The sequence below is a fragment of the Mchenga conophoros genome, linkage group LG22, assembly GCF_057382185.1.
Source record: "Mchenga conophoros isolate Kocher_MC1m ecotype Shallow Benthic linkage group LG22, M_conophoros_male_GT1.1, whole genome shotgun sequence".
Classification (NCBI taxonomy): Eukaryota; Metazoa; Chordata; class Actinopteri; order Cichliformes; family Cichlidae; genus Mchenga; species Mchenga conophoros.
The window spans coordinates 19,627,573-19,644,277 of NC_140546.1; the positions used below are offsets into that span (position 1 = coordinate 19,627,573).

A 16,705-nucleotide genomic window follows, 5' to 3' on the forward strand; every position below is an offset into this window, starting at 1 on the left:
ATTCTGCGCGCTCTGCGCGAGTCCACCGGGCAAGCAGGTGCAACCGACACCTCCGGCACACCAACATTGGTTGCAAGAAGCATAGAGGTTCCTCGTGCCCGTTTGGTCTCGAGCCACACGAAGTAAGATGGAGATGTCGGGAGCCGCTGGTTTCTTCCTGTATTTCGCCTTCGGAAGCAACTTATTGAAAGAAAGGCTACAGCTGGCTAACCCGTCGGCGACATTTTATAAGACCGGTCGCCTGAAGGTGTGTACAATAAAAACAGCTTTATTATTATTGTATTTAGTCTTTATTATTGCTTCTGTAAACCACCTATTGGCAATGATGTGCTATCGAGTTTGTGACATTTAGATATTATGAGAGATTCGGGGACCATGAAACGGCTTGTTTGGTTGCATTAAATATAAACATATTTTTAGCTTGGTTGTGCGGTGTGTTAAATTGTTAACGTATTAATCTCTGTCTTAACTGTTCTAGTGGTTAATACGAACACCTCCAAGTTCACAGTGTAGTGATTTTGACATCACCTTCGTTCCCTGGCAACGTGAACGCAGCTGGACCTCGGGTATTTTAGCCAGAGGTGTCGTCCAAAAAGTGATTTGTGCGTCTATAACCTGTCCAAAATGTTTCACGAATGATATCAAATCAGTATTAGGTAGAAGGTACAATCAGGTGTTTTTCCAGTGTGAGGTTAATATAGCCTCAATTTATCAATTTAATCTGTCTTTTTTACATTATTTTTTAAAGAGATATGGACACAAGGGAATCGGAAATTGCAATAATTGTAGTATATGTGTGTATAAAAAAGAACTAGATTGATTATAATGTAGGACGCAGAGTAGGTACAATAATGCTGAGTCATAAGGGCATTTATCAACATAAGCAAAAATATTACATGTAATAAAGACAAAGAAACATTGGAAATCACTTTTTGGCTCAGCAATAATAAAAAGTAGAAAAAATTAATAAACTTAAGCTTAACTTGGAAAACTAACTAAATAATAATAAGTAATAATACAGAAAGCATAGTGGAAAATATCCCTAGTTTGAGTAGTTTGTAGTTTGTTAAAAATCTATATTCACACCTTGCCCGATGAGACTTCGGATGTCAACAAGACTGTGAGCCAACTGCTTTGAAAAAGTTGTTTTTATTCTGTTTATCCAGCACATGCCCTTCATATGCTGGAGGACTAAAACTGACACTGAAACTAATAAAAAATAATATTAATAAACTGAATAAAAATTCAAATGAATTAGAAAATTCAAAACTATAGGAAATTGATGAGCTCATAATAAAATCAAAAACTATATACACTAGCTGTAAACAGTAGCAGTCCTTCTTCCTTTTTGTTTATATGGAAAATTAAACAGTACAGTTATCGTAAATCATACCAAAATTTTAAATGTGGTTTATATAATTGATTTGACTGGTTGCCGATGAAGCTGAGTTCATCTGAGAGTTGCACCTCCCCTGTTTGTGTCAGATCATTAGCTAGCAAAAACAAATTTAAACATTAACCACGTTTGTACCAAGAGGGAGATATTTACTAGTTATTTTCAACCCTCCTTTGTCAACGAGTGGTTTAAATGACAATTTATTATTTCTCAAAAGTCTTGAAGGAATGAAGGATATGGAAAACAACTGAGTCAGCCCCCTCCTGCATTAGCATCTTAGATTGGCCAAATAAAGGTTGCTGCTCTACCTCCTCTGATGTGCCAGCTGTAATAACAGGACTCGGGTGTACTGCAGTTTGACTCTGGTATAACAGCAAAACAAGCTCACGGGAGGGGGGGGGGGGGCACTGCTGAAATCACAAACAACACCCTTCTTACATTATAACAGTAAAACAAAGAGACTTGGTTGAAATGCTGTTACTTTGTATCCAGCTGCAGATAATGTTAAAGGTAAGAAAAGTGTTTCCCACTCAGATGAAGAGCATTAGAAGTAGCAAATCTCCACATAATGACTGGCATTGTTCTGTGTGTGTGTGTGTGTGTGTGTGTGTGTGTGTGTGTGTGTGTATAGGACTACAAACTGAACTTTGGCCTGTGGAAAGAACACATAGACAATGCTTGGCACGGTGGCGTGGCAACCATTGAGTCGTATCCAGGCGCAGAAGTGTGGGGGGTCATCTGGACTTTGAACAACGAACACCTCTCAAGCCTTGATGAGTGAGAGCCACACATGAACACGCAGCTATTGGTCCATTTCTGAGTTAATTTGTGTACTTTTAACCAACTGTTTTGTTTTTTAAATTTTTGTTCTTCTTTAGCCAGGAAGCAGTGAAGGCTGGTGTATACTCTCCACTGGAGGTCTCAGTGGAGACTGATAACGGGACCGTGCTCTGCAGGACGTATCAGATGAACAACTTCCACGCCTGTCCTCCCTCGCCACAATACAAACAGGTGCAAGGAAAACACCCTGATTCTTAGAGTATGCAATGCAATAAGATACACTCACCCACCACTTTATTAGGTACACCTTACTAGCGCCAGGTTGGACCATCCTTTTTTTCTTCAGAGCTGCTTTAATTATTCATAGCACAGATTCAACAAGGTGCTGGAAACATTCATCAGAGATTTTACTCTATATTGACAGGACAGCATCACACAGTTGCTGCACATTTGTCAGCTGCACATCCAAAAGGTGCATTACTGGACTGAGATCTGGTGACTGTGGATGTCATTTGAGTGGACATGATTTGAGCTTTGTGACGTGGTGTCTTATCCTACTGGAAGCTGCCATCAGAAGATGGCTGCAGTGTGGTTATAAAGGCGACATACTCAGGCAGCAATATTCAGGTAGGCTGTAGCATTACACAATGCTCAGTAGAGGCCAAAGTGTGCAAAGAAAATAGCCCCCACTCCCTTAGTACCAGCGTGAACTGTTGAAACAAGGCTGGATGGATCCATGCTTTCATGTTGTTTACATTAATTTTTCATCCTACCATCTGAACACTGCAGCAGAACTCCAGACTGATCAGACCAAGCCACAGTTTTCCCAGCCTTCTGTTGTTCAACTCATTAAGTTTAATTTTCCTCATTCTCCTCTGACCTCTACAAGATATTTTCACACAGAGAGTCTCAATTTCTTCTTTTGCAGAATATGCTCTGTAAACTCTAGAGATGCTTGTGTGGGAAAATCGCAGATCAGCAGACCATCTGTCACCAACACGACACGTTCAGAGTCACTTAAATCACCTATATTTCCTGTTCTGATCTTCAACCATGTCTACATCTGTAAAAGCACAGAGTTGCTTCCATGAGATTGGTGGGCGATTAGAGATTGCACTAACTAGCAGCTGAACATGTGTACCTAATAAAGTGGCCAGGGAGTGTTACTGTACATTGCAACACAAATCTCTCTTTTTTTAAAACAAAAAACAAAAAACAAAACGTAATATTTAACATAATATCTGCTCATGTATGCATCACGCTGTGCCTCACGTAAGGTGGTGTGTCTGGGCGCGGAGCAGCACGGACTCCCCGTAGAGTACAAGAAGAGCCTGGAGGCCGTTCAAACCAACAACTACAGCGGCCCCTCGATCCTGGACCAAATCCCAACGATCACGAACCTGAGATTAAACAGTTCAAATTCAGGTTCCTGAACTTGGAAATGAAAGTGAGCAGAAATGCACCAGAATGAGATATAAAGCAGCTAATTGGTGGAGGAACTGTGGTGAGGAAGTTATCGCTTTTTTGTTTTCTTTTTTTGCAGATTATGGACCTTTTAACCTCAAACATGATTATAAATGATTACCATTATATAACAAGATTGAGACTGAGATATAATTAACAGGACAGGGAAAAATGTTTTTTGTTTCACAAATAACTCTGTTATGAAAGTGGCACCACTGTGTGGACAGAACTTAATAATGCATGCAATTTAATAACGAGACGTTTGGCTGAGCCCAGCACAAACCACGTCTTAATCACCGCTGAGCAAATAGATTGTGTTGAAAAATGTGTTTCATTTCAAAGACTAAAAATATGCAGCGCAGACACTTGTTACCACAGTGTTCCTCTGGGGTATATTAAACACTGATGACACACCCTTAAGACTCTAAACTTGTCCGCCTTTTATTACACATAATGCACTGCCTGTATTATGACTTTAAACCAGTTTGTTCACTTCTGTGAAAAAAGGAAAAGAAAGAGGGGCCTGCAGTTTGTAATTACACACAGGGGGGAAAAAAGGAAAATAAAAACATACCTTGGGATGCTTTAACACAGCTTAATTAAAAATTACATTTTTATTACAAAATGAAAATAAAAATGGACCATTCGTGTAAAAGGAAACCATGTTATTTTGTTTACACCACAGTGGCTTTGGACAGTGTATTTATTTTAACGCCTCCCAATATTTCAATATATTTATACTCTTGGACTTATAGAAAATACAAGTATATAGAAAACAAAACAGAAAACCGATGCGGGGAACACCCAATAACACGTTCTAGGTTCTGCTGAATCTCCCGAACAATTTCCTCAAATCTGAGGAAATGCGCAGACTTCACAATGGCACAAATTATAATCTAATCTGAAAGTAAAACAAAGGCTCATGCGGGGAACATGGCCAACAGCAAGTTCAGAACTCAAAACACTTATACATTCTTTAAAAGATTAACTTCCACACTGTGAGATGAGCATTCATCTCAGTAGGTCCACATGAGCTGGTGAGCTGGGCGAGAAAAAAAATTGAAAATAAAAAAGATAGTAATCTCCTTAAACTGTATAAATGTTGAGGGACAAGTGGAGTGAGTAATCTTAAAAGATCCAGTGGCAGAAATCAAAAGGCAAAGGTGAGAACCGGTTAAAACAAACAAACAAACAAACAAACATGGAAAGGGAAAACTTGGTTTGATCAGCTTGTTTGTGTTGCGGTGTGCACCAAATTCAAATGAACAAAAATAATGATTGCAAAAAGCAGCAAAAAGAGGCAGAAGCACTTAAGTCGAAACCATTGTGGAAAGAGATATCGTATCTAGCTAAATGCAATGTATCAGACAATACACTTGGACCTGCTTTCCCACAAGGCTTTGCATTTCTGTGGAAAAATATGGACCACTGACGAAGTACTGAAGTCAAACGAAGCACTAATAATGAAGGCTACATTAATAAACCACCCTCTGTTACAGGTAAGCTTCTATGTAAGATTATACATCATTCATTTACAATGCTTGATCAACCTCTCAGATGACTGTTAACACAAACGTGGTCATTATTAATGAGCTTATTTTCTTCTTTTAAATGCATTATTTTATTTTTATTTATTTTTTTGCACTTTTTCAGGTTCCACTTTCACGCACTTCTGAGCTCATTCCATCTGCTCCCCACCTGTGACTTTTTCATTTCCACTTTCGTCCATCGGTTCTGGTGCGTCTTCGCCGCTTTCCATCTCCTCTGTCGTGTCAGCTGCTGATTCGGCAGGCTGCTGCTCCGGGATGACCAGGTTGTGCTTGAGTTTGCTCAGTTCGGCCATGTTGAAGCCGAGGAGGATGCCTGCAGTGTTCCTCTTGAGACTCTTCATGCACTTGCTGCGTTTCTTGCTGAAGAGCGCCGCCAGCTCCGCCTTGGTAAGAGACAGCCTCTTGCACAGCTCTTCGGTCTCTGCTTTGGTCGCGTACGGGTTCACGTTGAAGTATTTGGATATGAAGTCTCTACGCTCCTCGCTGCAGCGGCGCTCCGTTGGGGTGGGATCCAGCAGCAGCTTGACCGCCGTGTCGCTCTGAACTTCGGGCTCTGGCGGAGGCAACAACTTCTCCTGCTCTCGCTTCTTGCGCATGGCTGCCCTGTGTTCTCGCTCTCGTTTGTTGGCCTCGAGGACCTCCCGCCACGCAGCTTCCAGTCTCCTCTTCGACTGCAGCTCTGCTTCGGTTTCCGGAGGCTCTGTGGGGCGCACGATAGGAATCAAGCGAGCTGGAGCAACCCGAGCTGGAGCCACACGAGCTGGAGTCATGCGAGCTGGAGTCAATGTCTGTTTCATAGTCAGCCCTTGTGGTACTTGAAGGAAGTAGAGACCGGAAGCCTGATTGACCTGCTGAGCTGGTTTTGGTGGCGGCTGGGGTGCTGCAGCAGGTGTGGGTGGTTGTTGTGGCTTGGGTGAACAACGACATCGCTGAATGTGGAGCATCACAGCCTGCTGGGTGACCTTTCCTGTGTACACGCCGTTGCAGTATATGCACTTGAAAGCCTCCGTCTTGAGAATAGCGTGGATAGTGGGTGCTACAAAGTGCTTCTGTTTCAGGTGCTGCAAGTAGTCTGACTCCTGCTGAAACTTTTCATCACAAAAGGGACAGTAGGAGCTGTTGACTTTGACGGGTACGGAGCAGATTTCCGGGTGGTTGCTGGGCTGCAACTTAAAGAAAATCAGATCTAGGGAACTTGTGACCAAGGCGAGCTTGACCTCTGCGTCACCAAGGATCTCTCTTGGCGCAGAGGTGTGAACGTCAAAATAAGGGAACAGGATCCCTCCAGCACCCTTTGAGTAGACTCTGTACTTCTGCCTCAGGAAATCACAGTATGCCTTGCTTGTAGGATTGTGCTGCTTTACATGTTCGATGAGCTGTTTGATTGAGAAGAACAAGGCTGAGCAGTACAAGCAATTCAAGCCATGCAGCAGGTGCTGGAAGACGCTCTTTTCTGATAGTAGAATTTTGCAGGTTAGACATTTCACAGTTTTGTCAGGCATTTTTTTCAGGAATGCAGCTCGCGCAGCTACACTTTCTGACTTGGACGAGGAAGATTTTGTCTGGTGGGCGACCTCGGTGTGCATGTCAAAGACATTGGAAGGGAAGAGTTCATTGCAGAGGGGACAGGTTATCCATTTCTTAGTTTGTGGCGTGGAATTTATTTGTTCAACTGACTTGAGGGCAGTACTTGTGCTGTGAGAGACTGGCACTGCTACTTGCAGGGGAGCAAAAGTGTACGTGGGCATTCCGTTCACCTTGTTGCCAGTCGGGATCAGGTGACTCAGCAGAGACTGTGAAGTCAACATAGTACCTTGTAGGCCGATTTGGTTTGTTGCTAAACTGTGTGTAACTGCAGCAGGCTTGGGTACAGTCCCAGGTCCAGCTGCTACGTTCGCCTGCAGTCCCGACTGAAGGAGGATCTGCTGCGCTTGTGGGGTCTGTTGTGCAGGAGCAGGAGCTGAAGGAGGCGCTGAAGCGGGAGTTAAGGTCACTGGCGCCTGTTTTAGAGCAAGATTCGAAACTGTGGGAAGGTGGACCATAGGCGGTCCTTGGGGCAAAGCACTTCGGAGGGCTATCGTGGCACCGGGCTGAAGCAAACCTTTAGCCTCAGCACTAGCTAGCTGCACTAGCGCTGAGGCCTGAGGTGGCAGGAAAGCTTGGTTTGTTCCAGGGCCACAGATCAGAGTGGTACTGTTTGCAGTCCCTTGTACTTGCTGTAATGTCACTACAGTCCCAGCAGGTTGGCCGTTACTTGGCAAGACCAAAGATTTACTATTGAGCATTTGAGGTTGCTGTGGTTTGGGAGCAATACTTGGGAATGTCACAAACACACCATTCCCATTAGGAGTCGGTTTAACAATGTAGTTCTTATTCTCATAAATCAGAACCTGCACTTGTGTGCTTACTGTATAATGTGATGGCTCGATGAGCATGTGATGCAACATTTGGTCTAGAGTTCCAGTGTTCACCTTGCACATCTTGCAGCAATACACTTTGACAGATGAATTCCCCTGAAGGTGCAACCTGTAACCGATGTACTGCTCTGCCAAACTCTCCATGTGCTTCAGAATAATGTGCTTCTTCATTGCAAAGATAGAAGATGTGGGAAACGCACATCTTCGACACTGATACCTCTCGTTTCCACGATGGGTGGGTAAAGATGTTTCCCTCTGCAGCGGTATCTGGGTGTTTGACACAGGGAGTTTGGCGTGGAAGAACAGCATGTGCTTCTTCACAACCTTGGGGTGGCCGATGAAGACGCACTGTGAGCAGGGTGTCAGCGCACAGAAGGACTGGACGTAACCGTGGCAGCGGGAGACATGGCTCCTGAAGTTGTAGATGTTTTGTGAAGAGTACTTGCACAGGCTGCAGCACAGAGATCGAGACCGATACGGCCACTGAGGACGGAGAAAAGACAATGAAAGCGTAAGAGGAGGCAAAAAAAAAAAAAGTGCTTTTAAAGAATCCACAGCATGAGAAAATTTTTTTTTTTTTTTTTTAAATATCAGGTTTACCTTCTTTTGCATTCTGCTGTAGTATCCTTCCGCAAAATCCATCCACTCAGTTTCCTGAAAAGCATCATCTTCATCCGAGTTTTTCTCAGAGTTTTCATTTATTTCCTGCACAGAACACACATATTTCAAATAAAAGTAAAAACACTGTGTGAAACTCCAACTTATCAACTTCCATTTACAGCTGTGTTTAGCGAAGGTTAATTCAGTCTAATGCACTTATGCCAATTCATTATTACCCTGCTCACTTACCCAACACCACAGACATCTCTTGACAGTTATCAGGCCACATCACATCACCCAACCCCACCTGTTGCCATGACAACAACAGAATAACCTAGATATGGTGTCCCCAACCACCAACCCTTCACTTCAGCCTGCATCTCATGTAAAACAAAGTAATACAGACTTTAAAGAAATTTAACTGTATTTATTTAAAAAATAAATAAATAAATAAATAAAAATAAAGCAGACAGAACACAGCTATGACAGATTGTAAGCCTCATGTTCTACACATCTTCCTCCCAGCAACAAAGACAATCTTTACAGTCACTCGAGGTTTTAAGGTGATAAAGATCATTGTCACAAACTGAGCATCTGAAGTGGGAAATGTAGGTTCAGGGCCTCTCACTGAGAGGGTTTTGGCCTTCCCTCCAGTGGAAAACCACAAGAACGGTCATATAAATATTTTTTCAACTGACTTTTTAAAATTTTTTAAAGCAGGCTTTTATTACTTAAATATTTTACTCATCAAATTGCTAAAAAAAAACACCAAAATTAACGGATTTGGTTTTAAGGTTAAAACTCAAACTCTTTTTCCTCATCTACAAGCAGACCAATCATGCTCATTTGCATCCTCAAAGACCTTTTTTTACAAAGTTTGTTCTCGAGTTCAAGCGAATCCTTTCAAGTCATTTTAGAGGCAGTTCCCTCAAGACATGTCTGAGGTATCGTGTTCACAAGAATAGGACCGATGGGCAGACGGAAACCTGAAAACATGACACCTCCAGCCAGGCCACTGCCACCAGCTGCAGCAGTTTCTGAGGCCTAAAAACTCTTTAAGAGCTTCTCTGTCCTAAAGCAGCTGTCATTACTTTTTAATAGTTAAAACCTAATTTATAGAATTACACCAGGAACCAAAAATTATATCAGAGTTTGTGTCAGAAAATACGGTGGCCCTGAGGTGCCAAACACACTGCAACTTAAAAAAAAAACAAACAAAAAAAACAAAAACCCAGCAAATAGAAAAAACGCTGCAAAAGAACACAAAACATAACAGAAGTGTTTCTGTGGAGCCAAAAAAAAAATAAAGATGGAAAAGCTGCAGACTTGGCAAGCTAACAGTAAACGGCTAATAGCTTCTTTTTCTTCCTCCTAGCATTATTCCCGCTCTGCGAGGTCCGCTTTTCTGCAAAGCCACCTCCATCTTCTTCACATAGTCTTTAATTCGGTCCATCCATCACCTTTTTGGTCTGCCCCTTGGTCGCTGAGTCTTAGTACTGTTCTTGTCAACAAGTTTTTGTCACTTCTGACCACGCGTCCATACCATCGCAGTCGTGCTACTTGCTCTTCTCCGTGATTGGTGCGATGCCCAGCCGCTTTCGGATGTTAATGTTCATGAGGTGGTCCCACCGTGTCACGCCCAGGCACCACCAGTAAACGGCTAATAGCAAACATGATTATATGAATCATCCAATTAAAACACACATTACCTGCACCTTTTCACTTCCGTAGATGCTCTGTCAAAGTAAAGCACTTCTTTTGTGTTTTTTGAGATTTTGTTTTATCTAATCCCGTTCTATTTTTTGTGCTTTTGCAGTTTTTTCCCCATTTGCTGTTTTTTTTATAAAGTTGCAGTGCATTGCATCGTCAGAGCAGAGACAAGCAGAGCTACTGAGCTACAAGTGATTCCTTGTGTCAAGGGAGCAGCTGAAGCTAGTTTTGTAAACTGTTACTGCAATAATGGATGCAATTAATAGTTAATACAGTATCTTGATTTTTAACTGTCTAGCCTAGTCAGTGAAAAATGCCCAACTTGTTTAGTATTTAACAAAGCATCATACAGTCTCCCTGTGAGTGCTACTCTTATGTAAATGTGAGATCATGATGATTGGATCCATTTGCACTTTACAGTAGAGCAGGGCGATATGGCCAAAAATATTTATCACGATATATATTTGAAAATTTGCGATAACGATATAATTGACGATATAATTGATGCGAGACAAAATACAACTCCACAACATTACTAGCGCAAAAAGACAACCTTCCATTTATTTTCACTTAAACAGGAAACTGGTTTTTATGTACATTAAAGCTTTAGAAAAATGTAACAGTGCAAATGCAAATTCCTTGCTGAAAGTTTAACCAAAAGGCATTTCCAGTAGAAATGGGCTGACATATCATGAGCATAACCACGTATAATATGGTTATATGGTTAAAAAGAGGTGCTTTGCAACATTAAACTGCAGTGTGCAGTACGTATTTTTCGGACCATAAGGTGCACGGGATTATAAGGGACATTAAGCGAAACAAAGCAGTCAGATAAATCAAACTTTATTAAACTCATTCTTCTTGCTTCCTCCACTTCTGTACCATTGATTCATTAATGTTGAATTCTCTGGCAGCTGCTCTATTCCCATGTCGTTGCAGTATATTAATGACTAACCTTGTATTGTGGATGGATTATCTCAGTTGTTCTCCTGACTGAAGTTTGGTCCGTTTACAGCATCCTACCATGCGATTGCATTTGTCTCTAACTATCAGGAACTTTAACGTTAACTTTTATAAGTGGAAAAGTGTTAGTGTTCGTCCTCCAGCTTCACTGTTTATGTTATGCTAACATAGCTTTGTCGCTAGCGGTCACATAGCACATCATTATATACCAGCTAGCCCAACTTCAGTAACCCTACAAACGTCACTGCTGTTTAGTTTCCTGTCTTCATTTATGTTGGAAGTGATAGCAGAGCTGTACGTTTGATTTTTTTCAGAAATCTCTCAGTCAGAACATGCAATATCATGCTTAGGTAACTAGCGAAACTAGCGAGCTAACTTCCGCTAGCTTCCTGCTAACTTCTAACTCCGTTAAATGTAATAACTTTTGTTTTCATGGATGCCTGGAAGTTAAACTTCATAGTTACACCTGGTAAAGCAGCAATGCTGATCGTTTTATTAAAGATGAAAGAATTTAGACAGTTTTTAACTCTTAGTGATGCTGCAGTGTTCGTTTGACCTGAAGAATACGGAGTTTAGGACCCAGATTACTCCCAGATTTAAGAGCATCTTAGTCCGACAAATACGACAATAACGACGGCCGCTTGCATGTTCTGTAAAAAAAAATGTGCTTTGTCGTGTATCTGACGGACAAACACCAAACCAGTTCCACATCACTGAAGTTGCACCATTTTTACAAACCAATTCTGGTTCATCTGTTTCACTCAACAATCGGCCATGTGCGCATGAACACAAAGGCACTGCGCATGCGCGTTTACTCATATTCTATCGCGATATTTCATTTTCCTATCGTTGCCTAACATTATACCGGTATTACCGTGAACGGTATAACATGGCCCAGCCCTACTTTACAGTGTAAAGCTGTAAAGCAGAATCAGTGATGAGTTTGTGTGGATGCAGCAGAATGGGATGAGTGTTTGGGATTAAAAACCCCATTTGCAAAATATTTTGAGAAGTTGGGACTAAACAACACCCTGTAAACATGTGAGAACTTAGGAGGCAAACAGCTTCATATTTTCCTCATTCTTGCTTGATGCAATATTACCACCTCTTTTTCAACGACGAGTACAAGATCTCTGCAGTGGGTGACATTTCTGGAGCGCAGGCAGGCCATTTTAGCTCCTGAACTCATACTGCAGAGTCATGCTGTTGGAATATATACCTAATGTAGGTTGGCATCATCTTAGTGAAATAAGCAAGAACTTCTCTGAAAAATGCTGTAACCCAAACCTTCTGTACTGTCTGCTGTTTGTTTTGGCTCTCTGATAAGCAACAAGGTCAGCCTAGTTGCGTGTTGACAGTACTTCCTTATGTGAAGAGGATATGAAACTATAGCTGTAACGTACGTGTCCCCACTAAAGTGATGCTCTGTCATTGATAAATCTATATTTTAACATATTATTAATTCAGACAAATTTCCACAACACTGGAAACAAAATAACAACTGTTCATATTCTTGATCACTTGCAAACATGTTGGTTTTCTGCACATTTTTGTGAAGTATACAGACTTGAATATGGTACATTCAGATTTTCCAAAGTAGAACTGCAATACCAATGTGGGCACATTCGAGACAACAAGCTGGGCGTACTAGCTAAAGCTGGGACTATATTTTCTGCAACTGTAAGTCCGCTCGGGTCCCAATGATGTAAATTTAGTGTGAGGGTCCGAGTGGATGACTGCACACCTGGCCGTTTTCTATAACCTCACTGAATTTACATTGAAATGCACGAACTACGCATGCTCGCCAAACTAGCTGCAAATCTGATGTCTGATTAAACCCACAAATCATTGTTTATCGAAGCTGTATCACACGTAAAAATGTGCACATCAGTCTCAGTTTAAAGAAACTCTCACAAACTCTGCTGATGTGATGCTGCAAGAATTTATAACAAGTGAAGGAGGTGCTATGACACACAATCAGCAGTAGGCAGATGCTTAGACTTCTTTTGGTCTGAAAAATCCCAAGTCACGTTCAGAGTAGGGCTGCCACGATTAGTCGACTAGTCACGATTACGTCGACTATCAAAATCGTCGACGACTGATTTAATAGTCGACACGTCGTTTGAAGCTTTGTAAGATCCCAAAAGACACAGGAATAAGTAGTAGGATTTAAGAGTGTAATAACGGACTGAAACAGAAGATGGCAGCACTGCATCTACAAGGATGCCAGCCGCCGTTAAACCCCGAAGAAGAAGAAGAAGCTGTGTCCCAGAATTCATAGCACAGCCCAGCTCAGTTTCCAACAATGGCGGCAGCTAGTTAGTTTTAATATTACTCTTATTATTCTTTCTGGGTCACAAAATAAACGTTTGACGTGTTTTCAGGCGAGAATGTAGCTGTGTAAACCTCAAATATCTGCTCAGTTTATCAAGACACCACATATTTTCAAAAGCGCTCCGACGTTTTCGGAGACGTCTGTTACCCACTAGCTCGATAGCGAGCCGGGGACAAGGATCACTAGAGCCAGTGAGAACACCGGACTCCCGGCAAATCGTTTTCAAACCCACCGCCGTCTTTCGCTACTCAGGTTAAACATATATGAGTCACTTAGATAACTTAAAAATATTATTCTTTGGCTTTTTTCAGTATTTTATTTGTTCCTGAGTAAATCGGCTGAGTTTATTAAACTTCACCAAAACAATCTGCACAATTCATTAAAATTTAATAAACTACCATCTTATTTTTAGTTAGCACATACCTTAAACACTTAAAGCTGTAGGCTAATGATAGTTATATAAGAGCAGATGCATGCTGGTGCAATAAGCATCCGTTTTACGTCCAGTGGATGATGATCTGATTAGTCGACTAATCGCAAAAATAATCGGTGACTAGTCGACTATCAAAATAATCGTTTGTGGCAGCCCTAGTTCAGAGTAGGGCTGCCACAAACGATTATTTTGATAGTCGACTAGTCACCGATTATTTTTGCGATTAGTCGACTAATCAGATCATCATCCATTGAACGTAAAAATACAGCTTATTGCACCAGCAGCATCTGCTCTTATATAACTATCATTAGCTTACAGCTTTAAGTGTTTAAGGTCTGTGCTAACTAAAAATAAAGACAAGATGATAGTTAATTGAATTCTAATTAAATGTGCAGATTGTTTCGGTGGAGTTTAATAAACTCAGCCGATTTACTCAGGAACAAATAAAATACTGAAAAAAGCCAAACAATAACATTTTTAAGTTATCTAAGTGACTTGTATATGTTTAACCTGAGTAGGGCGGTGGGTTTGAAAACGATCTGCCGGGAGTCCGGTGCTCTCATGGCCCCCGGCTAGCTATCGAGCTAGTGGGTAACAGACGCCTCCGAAAACGTCGGAGCGCTTTTGAAAATATGTGGTGTCTTGATAAACTGAGCAGATATTTGAGGTTTACACAGCTACATTCTCGCCTGAAAATATGTTAAACGTTTATTTTGTGACCCAGAAAGAATAATAAGAGTAATATTAAAACTAACTAGCTGCCGCCATTGTTGACAACTGCGCTGGGCCGCGCTATGAATTCTGGGACACAGTTTCTTCTTCTTCGGGGTTTAACGGCAGCTGGCATCCTTGTACATGCAGTGCTGCCATCTTCTGTTTCAGTCCGTTATTACACTCTTAAATCCTGCTACTTATTCCTGCTTTTGGGATCTTACAAAGCTTCAAACGACGCGTCGACTATTAAATCAGTCGTCTACGATTTTGATAGTCGACGTAATCGTGACTAGTCGACTAATCGTGGCAGCCCTAGTTCAGAGACATCAGGACAACATAAGACTGAGATTCAGACACATCGTAGATCTACTCGACTTTAACAGCTGTATTGTTTCAGAGACGTCAGTATATTATGTAAGTATTATCCATCACTGACAGAGAATGAAAATAAACAAAATATGTGAAAGCGGAATTTGACAGCTGTGTGCACCAATCTCTGTGCACAAACTACTGTTTATTATCAGTTTGTGTCCTGTGTGTGTGTCCTGTGTGTGTGTCATGTAATGAGCAACAACAGAGCCTGTCCCACCAACACTCCACCTTAACTTCCATTAAAATATCGACAACAGAAAAATGCAAGATTCAGCTCTCAACATTCAGAGGTGACCAGCTTCACACAGCAGCCACAACCAGCGCAAAACCCTTAAGACGCCACATTTTTACGACAATGTAGATGATGAAAACACCCAAATGCTGCGGTTTTTACACTGAGGGCCACTATTCTTTTTGAAGAGACTTCTTCTTATACCCAGCCATGTTGCTGAACGGTCACCAATTAAACTAATTAGGTATGTTATGCTTTTATGTTATTTTCAAACAAACATGGGCTAACGCATTTCTGAAAATCAGCATGTTCTGCTTTCTTTCTACTTGAGTTGCTGTTACTAGAGCACAACAGAGTAAACAACACTCAAGCCCAGAGATCTGTCAGATTATTCTCCACGACAGAAACCTACCTTCAGCAGGTTCTGACAGTCTTCCAGGCCGATCTCACTCAAGATGCTCTTCACTGCCTTCCTCGCTTTGCGGATCTTTTCGATATTTCCAACTGGGACCTGATACATGATTCCTCACAAGCCCTTATAAAGGAAAATAAGTTTTCAACTGGTTACAAAGCATTCGCGCTCTTCTATTAATTATAAAATAATTATCAAAATATGCTTTTATTGCATTTATAGTGCAAACATACATCATATTTCTCAGCCTACAAAATTACCATTGTTTTTTAATTGTAGCATCATTAAATTAGTAAAAATATTTTCTGTAGCCCCAAAACAAGTGAATAGTATGGTGAAAAGGTGAACATGGCACACACTGGGCAGAATAACAAAGGTTAGCTGAGGTCAGGTAATGTATGCAGTATTACATCAATAATTTATAACCCTATTATGCCAATAAATAAAACACATAAACAGTAAATGAAGATGGAATAACGGACGGGGTAATAATGATGTAGTTAAATAATCCACTGCAGCATAGTGACAACCTGCCTGTATTTAGTACTGATTGATGAGAATCACAGCATGGCTGAATATGGGTATAATGTCTGCACAGGCTCTGTGGTAACACAAATAAAAGCCGTAACAGTTAGTGTGCATCAGCTGATATCACTCTCAGCATCTGTGCAAAAACACCAGCCGTTCGCCAGTGAGCACTACAAAAAAAGTTATTTTCAGTCAGTTAAAAGTGCGAGATTTAGATCACCTGTAAACTAAAAGCCTGTCCCCCTCACACATGCCATCCATGCTAACACTACAATGTGTCTGCTGGCCGTACTGAAGTCCTAAAAAAGCCCGGGGAGGCACGCTGACAACAAGCCGGTGACTAAGACGGCGAGGGCGCATCCGCCTACACGAGGATGCCCACAGCCTCCTCGCACATATTTACCTCGTCCAATTTTCAGCGTAGATTAACGTTAGTTGTCGCTGTGCCACCACCGACAGAGCTAAGGGTTTTCCCACTTCCACCGGCCCGCAACTGTGTGTGTCAGTGAGCTGCGTCTACTGGCGGTGCTGCGCGCAGACGCTCCCCCGAGCGGCATTCGCTGTCCGTGCACACCGCTCTACGAACACCCTGCTTAAATATGAAACGTGATGTTTGCGAAACCACTCCGGAGACAAGTTATCTTTTTTCTTTTTTGGTCCAGCTTTTGTCCCTTTCTTCCCCCCTATTGAGGAAAAAATGGCGCTTAAGTTCAGGATCTGACGTAGCTGCCTCATTTGCATACAGCACAAACTGACCAATGGGAGCGCTCGCCTGCTAAAACCCGAATAACTTTTTATT

The 16,705-nt window shown here is 41.7% G+C and overlaps 2 protein-coding genes across 4 annotated transcripts; one reads left to right on the top strand and one right to left on the bottom strand.

Annotated features, from left to right (window-relative positions):
* On the top strand, positions 1-4,060 carry ggcta (gamma-glutamylcyclotransferase a). Of its 2 annotated transcripts, XM_085262985.1 has the most exons (5): positions 1-247; positions 2,028-2,173; positions 2,275-2,407; positions 3,454-3,623; positions 3,720-4,060. In XM_085262985.1, exons 1-4 carry the CDS (start codon positions 128-130, stop codon positions 3,607-3,609), a joined length of 555 nt encoding a protein of 184 aa, XP_085119111.1. In that variant the 5' UTR covers positions 1-127; the 3' UTR covers positions 3,610-3,623; positions 3,720-4,060. The 2 variants fall into 2 exon arrangements, with proteins under 2 accessions (XP_085119111.1, XP_085119110.1); XM_085262984.1 differs by having other exon boundaries at positions 3,454-4,060.
* Positions 4,061-4,325: 265 nt separating this feature from the next.
* On the bottom strand, positions 4,326-16,647 carry adnp2b (ADNP homeobox 2b). Of its 2 annotated transcripts, XM_085262982.1 has the most exons (5): positions 16,310-16,647; positions 15,913-15,979; positions 15,379-15,501; positions 8,208-8,312; positions 4,326-8,090 (listed from the first exon to the last, which is right to left on the bottom strand). In XM_085262982.1, the coding sequence occupies exons 3-5, from the start codon at positions 15,484-15,486 to the stop codon at positions 5,319-5,321; spliced, it is 2,985 nt and encodes a 994-aa protein (XP_085119108.1). In that variant the 5' UTR covers positions 15,487-15,501; positions 15,913-15,979; positions 16,310-16,647; the 3' UTR covers positions 4,326-5,318. The 2 variants fall into 2 exon arrangements, with proteins under 2 accessions (XP_085119108.1, XP_085119107.1); XM_085262981.1 differs by lacking the exon at positions 15,913-15,979.
* Positions 16,648-16,705: the final 58 nt, after the last annotated feature.

Excerpts from the sequence above, each read along its gene's own strand:
- ggcta (XM_085262984.1), top strand. The coding sequence starts at position 128 with ATGGAGATGTCGGGAGCCGCTGGTTTCTTCCTGTATTTCGCCTTCGGA. Across the intron at positions 248-2,027 it reads ATAAGACCGGTCGCCTGAAG|GACTACAAACTGAACTTTGG; the intron begins GTGTGTACAATA and ends GTGTGTGTATAG. Across the intron at positions 2,408-3,453 it reads CCTCGCCACAATACAAACAG|GTGGTGTGTCTGGGCGCGGA; the intron begins GTGCAAGGAAAA and ends GCCTCACGTAAG.
- adnp2b (XM_085262981.1), bottom strand. The coding sequence starts at position 15,486 with ATGTATCAGGTCCCAGTTGGAAATATCGAAAAGATCCGCAAAGCGAGG. Across the intron at positions 8,313-15,378 it reads ACTGTCAGAACCTGCTGAAG|GAAATAAATGAAAACTCTGA; the intron begins GTAGGTTTCTGT and ends TGTTCTGTGCAG. Across the intron at positions 8,091-8,207 it reads ACAGCAGAATGCAAAAGAAG|TGGCCGTATCGGTCTCGATC; the intron begins GTAAACCTGATA and ends CTCCGTCCTCAG.